Here is a 16,756-nt window from a genome sequence, read left to right on the forward strand (position 1 = left end):
GTCATCATAGACCATCACTTGGTCCAGGTCCAACTTTAAATACTTAAATAGTTACATTCATTTAACCAATTATTGTAGTGTTAACAAATTTGAACATGTTATGAGGAAGATTGTGAAAGAGCTAAATTTTATATTAAGTAGTCATGACTATTTCTAAAACATTTAAATAACTGAATATTATTTAATATTAATGTATTATTGAGAAACATCAAGATTAAGCTTTAGGGAAAACAGCTAAGTCCCTAAGGCACTGGAGATACCCAAAGCTGGACACTCAGGCTAATTAAATGATCCAGAATTTCATATATAGAAAAAAGATCTCTGCCAAAGGGGGAAGAAAGTATCAGTATAGTATCATGAAGCCATGACAACAAAGTCTTTTCTCTCTGTTATTTTATTTCTTAGGTTTTTTTTTTTTGAGCTATTCCAGATGTTTGAAAGGTAGGGGTAGAGTAGAATAGTGAGGCCAATATGGCTCTTGTTAACTGTGTGATGTGTCATAAAGCACTCACTCTGATCCTTCATTCTCTCATTTGAAAAAAGGAAAAATTCTCACCAGTTATTGACTTTTATGTTACGTAATCTGTGAGGGACCAAACGCAGTACTGTTACATACTCTTGGCTTCCTTAAATAAAAAAGGTATGAATCTTGATAATCAATGTTTGTTCAATCAATCTAAAAACTGAAGAGTAGGTGGCATTTATAGAAGTCATGCATATGCTTAATTGCACTTCTGTAATTTCTTCCCACTTACTTAGCATCATGTAAAGAAATGGTGACTTAGCATTGTGTGAATTTTCAAAGCCAAATACCTCTATCATTGGTAATTTTCAAAGATAATAGTATGATTAGAAATATTTTAATCTGCATTTTATTAATGATAGAAACATAATTCAGTGACATCATTGGAGATGAGTACCTATAATGAGTCTGGATTTTCTTCTGACCTACTTAATCCAATAATTATGTACCCTTACCTACTTTCAAAAGCACTTCATAAACCTAGCAAGAAATGAGAAGGGATAAAATATTCCTGAGTTAGTACCAGAGCGAGACTCAAGGCCTGGGAGAAGTTGGCTCTATTGCCAGAAAATTAACATTAATTTAGAAATTAATTGACATTAACATGAATGTTCATTAACATTAATTTCAGTGCCCCAGGAGCACTGAAATTAAGAAGCCCAAAGTATTTTACTTATCAAAAGGAGGCAGTGGGGCTTCCCTGGTGGCTCGGTGGTTGGGAGTCCGCCTGCTGATGCAGGGGACACGGGTGCGTGCCCCGGTCCGGGAAGATCCCACATGCTGCAGAGCGGCTGGGCCCGTGAGCTATGGCCGCTGAGCCTGCGCGTCCCTGCAATGGGAGAGGCCACAGCGGTGAGAGGCCCGCATACCGCAAAAAAAAAAAAAAAAAAGGAGGCAGTGCAGCTTTGGGGCTCGGAGAGCAAGCTCTGGAGTCTCAGTTACCAGCCTGCCACTTATTAGCTGTTTGACCTCAGTTTCCTCATCAGTGAAATCAGGACAGGATAATGATAGTTCCTGCCTCACAGGGCTGCTGTGGGGATTAAATGAGACAATGCATACAAAATGCTTAGCACAGTGCCCAGATGAGTAAGCACTCAATGGATATTATTATTCTGCATATTCTGAATAAGGTTGGTAGAGAAAGTCCAGGACTGGCTTAGAATTTGGCAGTATAAAATAGACAAGATACTTTGAAGTTGACAAGGTATTGACCCCAAGGCCACTTGTGTTTAATAAATCTACACTCCAAAGTTCAGAACAGTTGATTCTACCTGGGATGTCAAATGATTAGAGTGAATTTGTTTAAGGTGTCCCCCTCTCTGATCAATGATTGTATAACATGATGGATGGTATACTGTGTGTAAACCTTGTTTTCTTGAAATGTAGGTAGATTATGGATTTGAGATAGCTTTGTCAATTTGTTTTTCCTTCTGAATTACCACTAACTGGCTACTTAATTATACTCACTTTGTATTTTCTTGAAAGCATTAAAAAATTTCACGCCCACTCTGATCCAAGCAACCATATGTCCATAGTATGAATAAAGCACACCCACAGCTGATGTTTAAGCTAATGAAATGAGAAATGTATTACATGTCGGCTTTGAATAGTTCATTTATACTGTTAGAGTGAAAAAAGTAGTAGTTTCCGTCTGTACTTCAGAAATTAAACATTGCCTTCTCAAAGATTTTATTTTAATTGGAACTAATATTAGTTTATTAGTAAGAGGCCCCTAAAGGAGTTAAATTGAAATCATGTTGCAATAATGAAAAGGCTATGATGTATTTTCCTTAAAATATACCAAATCTTTCTCACATTATCTCACATGGCAGTGAAAACTGGACCTTTACATGATTTGATGCTTGTCTCTCTTTTTTTGGCCAAGATCTACATAGGAAGATGATAGGAGCAGTTTCAAATTGTAGAGGCAGTTAGTAACAAACTGAAGATGTAGATAGAAAGAGTTAAATTATTATTGTATGGAACACTTGTTTGGTGGATGAGAAAAACCTTTTCATAGTGGGGAAGACTATGAAAAGAGTTTTGTCAGTGGTAGGCCACCAGAAGGTTTGTTTTGTTTTGGGGTTTTTTTTTGCAGTACGCGGGCCTCTCACTGTTGTGGCCTCTCCCGCTGCGGAGCACAGGCTCCGGACGCGCAGGCTCAGGGGCCATGGCTCACGGGCCCAGCCACTCCGCGGCATGTGGGATCTTCCAAGACCCGGGCACGAACCCGCGTCCCCTGCATCGGCAGGCGGACTCTCAACCACTGAGCCACCAGGGAAGCACCACCAGAAGTTTTGAAACCACATCTCTTTGTATTTATCTATGTCTTTAGGGTTAATAGAGGATGTCAAAGTGATTAGAAGCCTTTCTGCCATGTTCTTTGGAGTAGAAGTTTTGTTGGGGGGTTTTCTGTTCACCCCAAGAAACTGAAGGAAATGTGAAATAACTGGACACATTTCCGTAAGAGTTTCCTCCTTTCTCAACACTATAAAAAGTAAAGATTAACTCATTAAATATGTCGAATATTCTTATAAGCCCACATAAGTATATTTTTGGAGATTCCCTAGTATGAACAAAACCTAAATTACATTGAAATGCAAGATTAACATGTTAAATTTGTACCTATATTTTTGTGGGGTTTTTATATTTATTCATTCATTAACTCATTCGATTACTTAATTCAGTTATGTATCTACTATGTGCCAGGCTAGACACTTGGGATACCAACAGGAAAAAGTTTCAAGGAACCAGTGAACATTTTTGAACAGTGTAGTGATGTGACTCACTAATAAAACAACTTACTGAGAACCTGTTTTGTGACAGACACTGTTGTACTCACTGCTAAGAGTTGGCTTTGTCAATAAGATTATACTTACGATGAGTCTCAAGGATGAGAAGATCTTAGGCAGGAGGACACGGTGAGGGCTCAAGCAGGGGATAATGATGGCTAGAGGCAGTAGGGCTGCACTGGCAATGGATTCAAAATGTACTTATATGGTAGAGGAGATTTCACTTAGAGGACATTTGGATATAGAGGTTAAAAAAGAGTAGGAGGTAAAAGAAAACACCTGAGTTTTTTTCCTTGATGACTGGGCGTCAAGATAGAAAATATTACAAGAAAATTAGGCTTTCCAGGTAGAAAAGAACGTGTTTAGGTTTAGATAGGATGGATTTGAGGTGTTATGAAAGATTTGGGTAGAATTTCGCAGTAGACCATTTTGAATTTATAGCTCTGGAATTCAGGGAAAAGGTTAGATTAGAGATACACTTTGGGAGTCACATCTAAATTAGTGGGAATTGTGGTTCAGGAGTGTTTCTCCTACGCAAAGTGGTGTGAGTTAGCTTTCTCCTTGCCTTTGTTACTCTGTTCACTGAAAGTGAGACAATGATTTCATGAAATCTCACTACTGAATAATATTATCCAGTAGAAGTTTTGGTATGACAGAAACATTCCATCTTGCCACTCTCAAAACAGAATTCAATAGCCATAGGTGTATACTGAGCACTTGAAATGTGGTAAATGTGATTGAGGAACTCAATTTCAAATTAAATTAAATTTTAATGAATTTAATGTGTCATAGTCATATGTGGCCCTATGTGGCCAGGTGCCCCTTTTTATTGGATGGTACACCTAGAGAATGGACAGAGGAGAAAAGCACAGTGGATAATCCTGGTGGGTATAGTAACTAAGAATTAGGGTATAGGTGATACATTTTAGTAGGTGGAGGAAAGATGAGACTAGATAAAATATGGGTACCTATGTATATTGCCAACATTTCCCCACATCAAGAACATGGCAGGTAGGATTGCAAGACATGGTGTGCCATACATGCAGATAGAGATTTGGATGTAGGAAAAAATAATATTTATTAATATTTTTGTGTTAGATAAAGTACTATATCTTCCAGGTTTGGAATCATTGCTCTAAAAATCAATTGCTTTTATCCTGCATATTCACATGGGGAAGAAACTTATTCAATATGATATGGTATAGTAGTTAAAAGACATATTAGCAGAATGACTCTGTGAAAGATTCTTGATTTCTCTGTGTCTTTGTCATTCAACTAAGTATGAACCCCAGGTTAATACTGGGGTTGTTTTAAGATTTAAATCACAGCAAACACTTAGAAAACTGCCTTGAATCTACTGAAGAGTTAATGAATGTTGTTATCATTAACCTTAAAAGTAAAGTCAGAAAAATGTTTTTAATTGAGACTGTTTTGAAATCTTAGTAAAAAAAAGGGCATTCTATGGATTGGCCTTACTGATTGATATATCCCTAAATTCATTCAATGTTGTGTTATTTTACATAGAAACGTTTTGCATATAAGATCACCAGTTTCTTTGCATTAATGTTTTTGATGATGAGGAAATATTTTATCAATAGAAAGTTTACAGTAGTTTTATTATTTCTATGAGATAGAATTAGTGTCTTTAGTTAATTTTCTTCTATTTAGCAACTCATATGTTTTTTTTTCTTTAAATATTTTTATGTTTACAATTTCAACTATTATTCACACCAATTCTTTTTTGTCATTTCTTTGAGCTTACACTGGATCGGATGAAAAATAATTATATGGTTCCAGCCTTGGTAAAAACAAAAATGCTATAAAGGAGAAAGATAATCTTTTAAAACATTTCCATAACGATGCCTTTCTTGTCTTTGGTTACCTTTGTATTTCGGAGATTCAAGATTATCCTGCCAAAATGTTTTGTCTCCCTACATTTAAAAAATAATTGAAATTTTATTAACCAAGTATTTGTTTAAAAATATGAGTCTCCATTTCCTGGAAACTCCAGAAATCTGAAAATACAAATAGGACAATTTTCTCTTTCTTATTCATTTTAACAGTAATTCCGGAATTTGTAACACAAGTGAATGTTGCCTTGGAAGCCTTAAGTAAAAACTCTTTGGATGTGTTTGATGATGATCAGTTTGTGGACATCTCAAAAAAGATCTATGATACAATTCATGATATTAGATGTTCAGTCATGATGATTCGGGTAAGTTTGCTTTACCTTCTGTTGAATTATTGTAACACTTTTCACCATCTGGTATGCCTGGAATGATTGCAAGAAATGTTTTATTTCTATGCCGTAACGTCAGTGCTGAAATCCATTAGAACTTTAGAAATTCATATGTATCCCCAAAATCAGATCTACTGTCAAAAACAACACTTTTACTTATGTTTATGGTTGTAACTTATGCAAATGAGCACATTTAACTGCCACATGTGCAGAAATGATAGAAATCATTGTGTGCAGGGTTTGCTGAAGTGTCACATAGCATATCAAAAGCCAAAGAACAATACATAAAGTAATTTACTTTCTTTTCTTGAGCAGAAAGGAGAGGATCTTACTCATCACTACTGAAATTTATAGAAAAATATGTTTAAAACAAGGTATTTCTATGGCTGAACGCTCTCATACTAGATCATAGAATTGGAGTGTTCTGTAAGAAATCTCACTTGTAACTGCTAGAAACAAGAAATGGTTGAGAGTTGTCTATTTGGGAGAATATATACCATCTTCCTGAGTGTGAAAGTGAGTCGTTTGTTGTGGGCACACCGCATATACACAGACCAAGATTATTTGTTTTTACTCAAAATGTTAATGTGGGATATTTTTTTAATGCTATTAAAAATAAAAAAAAGGGCTTCCCTGGTGGTGCAGTGGTTGAGAGTCCGCCTGCCGATGCAGGGGACGCGGGTTCGTGCCCCGGTCCGGGAAGATTCCACATGCCGGGGAGCGGCTGGGCCCGTGAGCCATGGCCGCTGAGCCTGCGCGTCCGGAGCCTGTGCTCCGCAACGGGAGAGGCCACAACAGTGAGAGGCCCGCGTACCGCAAAAAAACAAAAACAAAAAAACAGTAGAAGTTCTTGGGAAAATGCACATGTAAATATATGGAGATAGATTATTTTAGGATTGGTTCACCTGGAGGCAGAGTCAAATATTTGTGTTAACATTAGTCTGTTTAGGAAAAAGTGAGACAGAGAACCAACAAGTGGCGATTATGAGTCACTGCAGACAACTTGGGTTTGAGCCTGGGCAACTCTAGCAGGGTACTGTAGAGCACACCTTAGAATTATTTTACCTTAGGGAAACAAAATCCAGCTTATCCACCTATTCACCCTTGGTTAAAGGCCACCTCTCTTCAGAGGTGTTACCAGAGCCTCCTGCAGGGCCAATCAAGCTCTTGTGGCCAAAATCCACCCTGAGGCAGAGTAAAGGAAAGAAGAATCAGTAAGACTGGTGAGTGCAGTTTGTAAGTATGAGTAGAGTTCAATTTGAAGGCCTCTGGAATTAACTGTTAGTAAGACTGTGAGATGGAATTGGCTGTACTGAGGAGATAAGGATGGAGCCTCAGTAGTATCTGACAGGTCTGAATGTCATAGGTTACATGGAGCAGTTCATAAAAATGGAGCCAACTGAGGACCTTGTAGGGAAAAGGGCCAACAGAAGTCGAGGAGCCTCGCAGGGCAGATGGACGCTTATGGAAGAAATTGTAAGAGAAAGTCTAGAGGTGTCAAGACACGGGATCTAGCATTTCAGAGCTTGGGAAAACCTGCCAGCAAGCCAGTTATACAGGGAGAAACCTCAATATATATTTATGAACAGTCTAGAAGTATTTGTTCATATGTGACTGGGAACAGTGGTACTGTACTAGTACTGTGTCTGAACTGCAAAGTACCTTTGCCAAATAGTTTCTTCTCTAACAAAAGTTTTTATTCCTTACCTGTGTGGACTAGGTGACTAGTGGGCTAGTATTAATTCAGAGCTGGACAGGTGGAACCAGGAGGGAAACACTGAAAGTATGAAGAAGGCACATAAACTTCAGGAGGTAGCTTTACAAGAGTGAAAGCCCCACATTTCCAGTATCCCTTGGTGGATATTTGAGAAGATAAACCAGTGAAATAGCATAGGTGAACCAGGGCAGGGAATGCGTTTTGTTTTTTGTTTTGTTTTTTTCTGCAAAAGCTATCTAGGGACAAATGTTTTATAACCTCTCCCACTTGAATATTCTAGTATTTAAAAATTTTATTATTATCAAAATAGCTTACTTATAGCAAATTAAATTGTCTTGCCATTATTTCTATATATCCCTCATTTGCAGTAGTCCTGTTTAGGGCAGGAGAACAATTTACTGTAATTCTTAACAGCCTTAGAGGGCAGTAATTTTTCCCTATAGCCATGTCTTTTTCAAGGTAAATGCTTCAGTTTCTTTTAACTGTTCCTCATAGAAATAATTGTGTTTTTTGTTTTGTTTTGTTTTGTTTTTTGCGGTACACAGGCCTCTCACTGTTGTGGTCTCTCCCATTGCGGAGCACAGGCTCCGGACGCGCAGGCCCAGCGGCCATGGCTCACGGGCCCAGCCGCTCCGTGGCATGTGGGATCTTCCCGTACCGGGGCACGAACCCGTGTCCCCTGCATCGGCAGGCGGACTCTCAACCACTGCGTCACCGGGGAAGCCCAATAATTTAGTATTTTGTGTTCTTTATTAGTCCTTATTTAACTTTTCAACAGACTTCTCAAATGAGACTATCAAAAAGCATACTCTAATTAGAGCCAGTCCGTTGTCAAATAAAGTGGAAGATGTATTCTTACATTACGGCTATTAATACAGCCAACTACTGTTAGCCTAATTTTTCCCCTCTTAAACACCATGCTTATTGGATAGGCAATAACATTTTTGTTTTTATTTTTTATACTGTTGTTGCCTGTAATCCCTTCTCCATTTTGATTTGATGTGTTTGCTCTTGGCCCCAAATCCTAATGCTATTAAACCTGCATTATATTTCTAAATGATTCTTCATGTAATTTATCAGATTGTTTTTAATTTTGGTTGGTGACCATACCTAAATTAGTATTAATTAGAAATGTGAGATTATAATCTTAGTTCCTTCATCTAGATTACAGATAAAAATATTAAATTATATTGGCCCTTAATCCCTGCTAGATAGCTCCAGTTAAGGGCATTAGTGTTAAGATCCCTTAGAATCTGATGTTCCAGCCAGCTGAGAACATACTGGTAAGTGTTCAGTTTGAAAGAATGTTTTTTTTGATTGTTGAGGTAAAGATACTCTTTCTTCAAACACATTTTATGGCCAAAAAAACCCAGATAAAAGCAGAGATCCTGTGCTTGAAACGATGAAGGATAGTCTAGAGGCCCATTATCTCTGTCCCTACACCCCCAGTCTCCTAGACAGCTGCTAGGGGCACCTGTACAGCACTTCTGCAGGGATTCCTTGGATGATGACCCAGAAACCTTTGTACTTAACTGCTAACTGGATTATAGTATGAAAAAAATAGAAGGGTAACTCAGGTGTAATTAATGAAAATCTTTTTTTTTTTTCTTTGAGGACTGTCCCTTTACCATAGACGATAATAAAATTGATCTGGTATAATCTTCTCTTTCAAAGGTCAGATGTAATGCTGACCAGTATCCTGAACTTAGAACTGCAAAACTTTATTTAGAGTATCTAAAGAGTGTCAACATTAAGGCAATACATGTATAATTATGCAAGTTCAGGTAAGGCTAAGCTGTGCTCTTGAGAATGTGTGTGCGTGTTACTGAATCCAGTCTTGCACCTGAATTTTCATGAGTGTTCTTCAGTGCTCTTGAGATGATAAAATACTAACTTAAGATCGCAGCCTGATATTTTATAGTTTTACAAAAAAATATGATTATACCGGTCTTTAATATTTATTTTGATGAATAACTGTGTTTGCCATTGTTTAGATTATTTTTTAAATTTCTGAGTCAAATACCGTGACATTTACTATTACTATCTCCACTGGATTCAGTGTACGGACAATTGAGTTTGTAGAATCTCATTCTTAACCTTGGAGAGTAGGAAGTATTAATATTTTTTATCTGTTTGGTGTTTAATATCTATATGTAAATTTTACAGTGATTAGGAGCTGTATGGTCAGGCCATTTAAGATGGCTGTTCTCTTGCTCTCTGTACCTCCCCTCCCCGGCCAGTGCCTGCTTCACCTGTATCTTATGCATATGACTGACCTTCCTACATACTTGCCCCAGGCCCCAGCTAGTGATTGTTATTATTAAAGGGGGCTGTGAAGAGCATTCCCCTCTGCTAGTTTCCCTGGTAACTAATGAGCCCATCTGAAATCAATTCCCCTATAATTGGCAAACTCCCCTTTCTCCGGGAGTGAAGATGGCTGCCATGTCCTGCCCGTCTTCTGAAGCACACGCTGGGGTGTCTCTCCAGGACCTTGCTTCAGACACGTAAGCTCCCCCATCCCTTAAACCACTGATGTCTCTGTTGCTGTCTCCCAGCTCTTTCTTCAGTCTTGAAGCTGGGCAAGCATAGGGCTTGTAGGCCTGTGCGGTGCAGCCAAGCAAGAACCCTAATAATATAATGGTTAAAACGAAAGCAAGTAACAAATCTCACTAAGCTTCAGTTTCCTCCTTTGTAAAATGAACTTGGTATTATACCTACTTTAAAAGATTATTATGCTGACAAAATGAGCTAACAGAAATGAAGTACTTAGTAAATAGTAGTCTAATAAGAAGATAGCTTCTATTGCTGTTACCACTGTGAATAGAACCAGTACTACTGAAGCTGCCTATGATTTTGTATATCTTGAAGAATGTTAGCTATAGAAGCTGTAGAAATATGCTCATGGAGCAACGTGAAGCTGAAACCCAAAAAGTAACTTGAAAGGGTGAGGTTCAAAGCATTTTTTTTCTCACGGTACCGTTTACATTGTATAAGAGGATAGCCATGTTTATCAGCATTGGGTGTCTGAATTATAGTTGATTTAATGCAAATTTTGCTTTTGAACCCGTATTACTTTAAGCTCGCGTTATAATTCTGCGTATTGTTTTTCTTAACCTCTTGAAACATACAAGGAGGCTCAATGGCTCATCTTTTTGGTAAAAGGTGCTTAACCAGAAATAGAGGAAATTTGAAAAGGATGGCATAAGTGAATTGTGAGAGACTAGCATGGGTGGCCAGAAGTGAAATACTCTCAAAGAGAGGAAAAGATTCAGCAAAAATTCATCCTGTAACAGGTGTTCAGAATGTAGACTTTCATATATTTTCTTTGTGCATTTTCACATGTGAGTTATCAAAAGTTCTCTGAGAATACAGAGAACTTTCCAAAGACGAATGTGAAGATTTTCAGGACCATCATAAATTTAGATTTTCTGTGTTAGTTTTCTAACTTTATGTTTCAGGGAAGAGGAACATATTTTGGATATCTCACTTGATGGAAATTAATTTTTGAAAAAACAAAGAAAAATAAAATAAATTAAAAAAACATTTACATGTCCCAGTTTACGTGGACCATCTTTACCTGAATCATTTAAATGGATTCTAGAATTGAAACAAAGTTTAATATACAACTTCAGCTTATATAGCCAGAAAAACCTTTTGTGTCCAGTTCTACTGTGTGTATAGAAGTGGACAGATTTATAGCTTTTACTGGAATAATATATAATTTTTGAAATTTAAATTACTTGCACTGTCATGATTTCTTTGAACTTCTTTCATTGTCCACCATAGTGTCTTTTCTTCGTGACCTCAAAAATTTTTTTTCTTTATATGTCTTCTGGACTGAGCTGCTGTTTTTCTCTTTGAAGTCTCACTCACACTGCCAGAGAGAACGGCTATGGTGGTGTCAGTTAGAAGCTAACCAGTGTCGAATATTATCTTGTACAATTAGAACTCTGTGTAATGCAACTTGGAAATGAAGAAATAGTGAAAAAAATACTGTGTAAAATCAAGACGTGCATTGAAGTCCCTGTTTTACATTACCACTTACATTGTTATTTTACGTGATATCATTAGTTTCTTCGCTGTGGAGGGAAATGAAAGCATACCATTAAATTACTACTTTTACCTAGTAAAGTAGCTTTAAAATTGTACTTAAAATGAAAGACAAAACACTGTTCCTTAAGATTAGGAACAAAGTGAGAATGTCCATTTTCCAAAGCAATGCAATGTTATGGATGTTCTGGCCGGAACAGTAAATCAATAATCATAATAATATTAATAATAATAATATAATAAAAAGTATATTGGTTACAAAGGAAAAAGTGAAACTGTCTAGATTGGTAAATTATATTCTCAACTACATTGAAAATCCTAAAAAATAAATTTATAACAACAAAAAAACCCATTCTAGTAGAACTGATAAATAAGTTTAGATCACAGAATACAGGATCACAGAATACAAGGTCAGTATACAAAAAACAATTTTATAATGGGAGCAAGGGTAAAATTAATGAAATAAGAAAAGTACAGCAGGGACTTCCCTGGTCCTCCAGTGGTTAAGACTCGGCGCTTCCACTGCAGGGGGTTTAGGTTCGATCCCTGGTCAGGGAACTAGGATCCTGCATGCCACAGGGTGCAGCCAAAAAAAAAAAAAGGAAAAATACAGTAGAGAAATACAGTGAAACTCAAAGTATCTTTTTCTGTATAGTAGTAACAACTAGAAAATATATCTTTTAAAAGTACAGTATATTTCAGCATTAAAAATAAAATAAACAGTGATAAATTTAACAAAGACATACATGATCTAAACCCCAAAAATTATAAAAATTTCAATTTTACAAATATTCAAAAATATTACTAAGAAAAACGAAAATCACTTAAATATTTGGAGTTTATCATATTTCTGGACTGGGAGACTCAGTATTGCTAAAGGTGTCAGTTTTCCCCAAATTGATTTTTTTGGTTTTTTTTTCCTGCGGTGTTTGGTCTTTGTTGCTGCATGCAGGCTTTCTCTAGTTGCAGTGAGCGGGGGCTACTCTTTGTTGCCGTGTGTGGGCTTCTCAGTGCGGTGGCTTCTCGTTGCGGAGCATGGGCTCTAGGCGCAAGGGCTTCAGTAGTTGCAGCACATGGGCCCAGTAGTTGTGGCTCACGAGCTCTAGAGTGCACACTCAGTAGTTGTGGCGCACGGGCTTTGTTGCTCCGAGGCATGTGGGATCTTCCCAGACCAGGAATCGAACCTGTGTCCCCTGCATTGGCAGGCGGATTCTTAACCACTGTGCTACCAGGGAAGTCCCCCAAAATTGATTTTAGATTTAATGATGTCCCAAACACATTCTCAGCAGACTTTTATGAAGACTAATAGTCCAAGGTGGTTACATGGGTGTATACATTTGTCAAAACTCATCAAATTGTACACATAAAATTACTTGTAAATTATATTGATAAAGATAATTTAAGAAAATAATGTTTTGCCCAGTAGCCAACACCTTAGAAAACAGGCAGTTTTTTTTTTGTTTTTTTTTTTTTTTTGCGTTATGCGGGCCTCTCACTGTTTTGGCCTCTCCCGTTGCGGAGCGCAGGCTCAGCAGCCATGGCTCACAGGCCCAGCTGCTCCGTGGAATGTGGGATCCTCCCGGACCGGGGCACGAACCCGTGTGCCCTGCATTGGCAGGTGGACTCTCAACCACTGCGCCACCAGGGAAGCCCCCACAGGCAGTTTTAATTAAAGTCCTACCAAACAGTATTAATTAGGACTAATTAGAAAGGCCTGCATGGACTTCTGAAAATGCTAACACTTTGAATACTATAAAATTAACACCTTTCTACTTTATAACTGGCTGCCTACCAGATATTTCTAATGCATGTCTCCTCTTTTGTTGATTTTTATTCCCTATATTTGTGACTCATTACTTATTATCTTAGATCAGGGGTTGGCAAACTTACGGCCTTAGGGCCAAATTTAGCCCACCATCTGTCTTGTATGGTCTTCAGGTGAAGAATGGTTTTAATATTTTTTGATGGTTGAAAAATTTGTAAGAAGAATTTCTGAAATGTGAAAATTATATGAAATTCTAATTTTAGGAATACAGGCACACCCATATATTATACCTTGCTCTTTGTGCTACAGCAGAAACTATGTAGCTCACAAAGCCTAAAACATTTACTATTTGGCTGGTTACAGAGTAAGTTTTCTCACCCTTGTTTTAGATAGTCTGTTTTGACTGTTTACCAAAATCTTGAACGACTTGCCCAAGGATCCAATCACTCCTTTATTAGTTTTCCCTTATAAATCCAATTGTCCAAAACATTTGAATATTAGAATTGTTTTTCCTTCCAAGTTCCTTGAATCATGTAACCACCTAGAACAACTTCTGCTAATTCTTCCTATTCCCAGGGGAAGGGATGAATAGGAAGTGTCCCAGCCTCCTTTCTCCATCCTCCTTTTTACCCTGAGGGCTTCCACGCCTTAGGTGCTCAAATTTTTTTACCTTTTCTTTTGTAGTTTGAGCTATCTGTGCTTCTTCCTTTGCAAATTTTATATTCCTGCCCTACTATTTTGCAGAGAGAGTCCTTTAATTACTAGGACTCACCCTTCTCCAAAAGATGAATGGAATTTTTTTGCATTCTTCTTGGTATTTTCATTCAGCAGATAAAATTAAATTTTAGCTTAGCCTCTGATTACCATACATTTTGAAATTCAGTTTTTGAGGCTTACATGATGTTGAAATTCATCAACTTTATTCAACCATTACTTCTTATTTTTTTTATGTTATAGTAGTAACAAATTTGTCCAAAGATTATTGGATTGCAAATGAATTTTCATAAAATAAGTACTTGCTGAGTGAATTTAAACATGCAGTGAATTAGGGTAAGTGTATGTCTTGGTTTCCTTAGGACAGATTTGGATTATCCCCCTTTTCACTCTCAAAAGTATCAAATTTGGATGATATATTGTTATGTTCACTCTAGTTTCTGGGTCCTGATTATGCTGCTTGAGGCCCCATGTTGCATCATTTTTACCCACCAGACTACGTTCCACAGTGCCTGGGCACTGATGATCACAGTTCTTTATCAAGCCAGGTTTTCCGACACTTTCTTTCCATAGGCCTAACTGCTAGCAAATGTTCCCTTCCACTCTTCATGCTCTGCAGACCCTTTGTTGACTGTGGAGAATCTATTCAGGCACCATTCACATTTATTTAACGTTCAAGAATTTACACCTTTTCATTTTTCAGTGGAAAGCAGATTTCCTGAATTCATCTTAGTCACTCTACATTCTCACAGGAGTCTTGCCAGGGAATACCAATTAAAGCACTTTGTCCTTTTTGGAAATGATATGACTCCTTTATAGTGTCAGAGCCAATTTGTAGAGAAGCCAATTTCCAGGGGGCTTTCTAAAGGAATTTAATAAAAGACGTGCAGCAGAGTAACCTTAGCTTTATATGCAGATTTAGATCAGACATTACTGGGAAGAATTCTGTAGTGAGGCTCTTGCTGTTTCCTCTGAAAACAAAGAGTTTAAGGCAAGGAAAAGCAGAATCACCTACTAGCACTGGTCAGCAAGAGGTGAGACTGTATGCTCTCAGTGCACTTCATGACCTTCCTCATGTGTGCACCATTTGAAGAGACTTTTGACTAAGGGAACAGAGGTGACTAGAGTAGGAAAAAGTGTTCATTGAGAAACCTGTTGGTTAAGCTACAAAGCAGCACCAGTCAGTGATCTCTGTTGCTCATGCTGGGAGAGAGATGTTCAGCTTGAAGTCATTCTCGGAAGTGCTCTTTCACCAAAGGGTCAGAGCCGTGGACTGACAGGAGAGTCCATGGTCCAAAAGGGCTTTGATGCAGACTAGCCTTGCACTCAGGGAACTCTACACAAGTGCTATGCAGAGCCTCTGATTCTGAGTAGCTGAGTTTAAGGAGCCAAGCATCTCTCTTTGAAAGTACCTTCAGGGGAAATAGCTAGCACTGTGAATAGAAAAATAATATGGGGAGGATGGGGGGATGTTTAGTTGTGGAATCTTAAGGGATTTTTTTTTATCGTTCGTTTCTGGTAAGTTAATTATTAAATAATTTATTTCAATTTTTATAACTAAACTTGCATTAGTAATTAAATAAATTAGTAAATATATTAAGTGTTAAATCTAATAATATGTTTTCATTATTTTCTATTTTGTTTTCATCCTAAAAACTCTTATGGGGGGCTGATCGCTTAACTCAAGTGAAATGTTTGGCTGCCCACATTTCAAAAGTAACTTTTGGAATGTTGAATAAGCCTTCTAGAGAAAAAAAGTCTGAAAGATACAATTTATGAAGTGATGACTTTTAAGATACAGACTTCGGCATAACTCATAGTAGGAGGAATATTGAGACTTTTGTATTTCCAGTATCTGTAAAGTAAACGATGGAGTTTCAAAGGGAGAAATATTCTGGAGCCTGATAGCAAAGGTCAGGAAGTAAAGTGAGGCTCTTGAGGTCACACACTGATGGGGAAGTAACAGGATAAGATCAGAGCCTTTGAGCACCTGGTTCAGGACATTTTCCTTTACCTTGGTAGAAGGAAACAGCCCAGTGTTGTTATGCACTCAACAGGAGCCCTTCTACCTCACTGACTCCCCTTTGTTGATGGGCCACTTAGTTATAAACACAGAAATCCCAAGAACCACTTTTGGGGCAATTTGTTGAAGAATACTTACCCTACAACTCTCTTCCCTGCACCTTCAAATTCAGATACATAGACCTCCTGACTGTTTCTCCAGTTTGGCAGACCTGCCTACACTTCTGGTGTCTTTCCACTTACTGCCCTCTCTAACCATGTGCTTCCTTTCTCTCTTTTTTCTTTTAATTTTTATTGGAGTATAGTTGATTTACAATGTTATGTTAGTTTCAGGTGTACTGCAAAGTGAATCAGTTGTACATGTACATACATCCACTCTTTTTTAGATTCTTTTTCCATATAGGCCATTACAGAGCATTGAGTAGAGTTCCCTGTGCTATACAGTAGGTCCTTATTAGCTATCTATTTTATATATAGTAGTATATGTCAATCCCAATCTCCCAGTTTATCCCTCCCCACCCCCAACCCCCAGTAACTCTAAGTTTGTTTTCTACATCTGTAACTCTATTTCTGTTTTGTAAATAAGTTCATTTGTACCCTGTTTTTAGATTCTACATATAAACAATATCATATGATACTTGTCTTTCTCTGCCTGACTTACTTCACTCAGTATGACGATCTCTAGGTCCATTCATGTTGCTGCAAATGGCATTATTTCATTCCTTTTTTATGGCTGAGTAATATTCCATTGTATATATGTACCACATCTTCTTTATCCATTCCTCTGTCGATGGACATTTAAGTTGCTTCCATGTCCTGGCTATTGTAAATAGTGCTGCAATGAACATTGGGGTGCATGTATCTTTTCAAATTATGGTTTTCTCCAGATGTATGCCCAGGAGTGGGATTGCTGTATCGTAAGGTAGCTATATTT

General features: G+C 37.6%; 1 protein-coding gene across 1 annotated transcript in view; it reads left to right on the forward strand.

Annotated features, from left to right (window-relative positions):
* CTNNA3 (catenin alpha 3) overlaps positions 1–16,756 on the forward strand; it is a 1,528,699-nt gene that overhangs the window by 1,217,789 nt on the left and 294,154 nt on the right. Inside the window, 1 exon segment of the mRNA XM_024765510.1 lies at positions 5,379–5,530. Coding sequence (XP_024621278.1) covers positions 5,379–5,530 — 152 coding nt within the window.

The sequence above is a fragment of the Neophocaena asiaeorientalis genome, unplaced genomic scaffold (genome assembly GCF_003031525.2).
Source record: "Neophocaena asiaeorientalis asiaeorientalis breed wild unplaced genomic scaffold, Neophocaena_asiaeorientalis_V1.1 scaffold31, whole genome shotgun sequence".
NCBI lineage: Eukaryota > Metazoa > Chordata > Mammalia > Artiodactyla > Phocoenidae > Neophocaena > Neophocaena asiaeorientalis.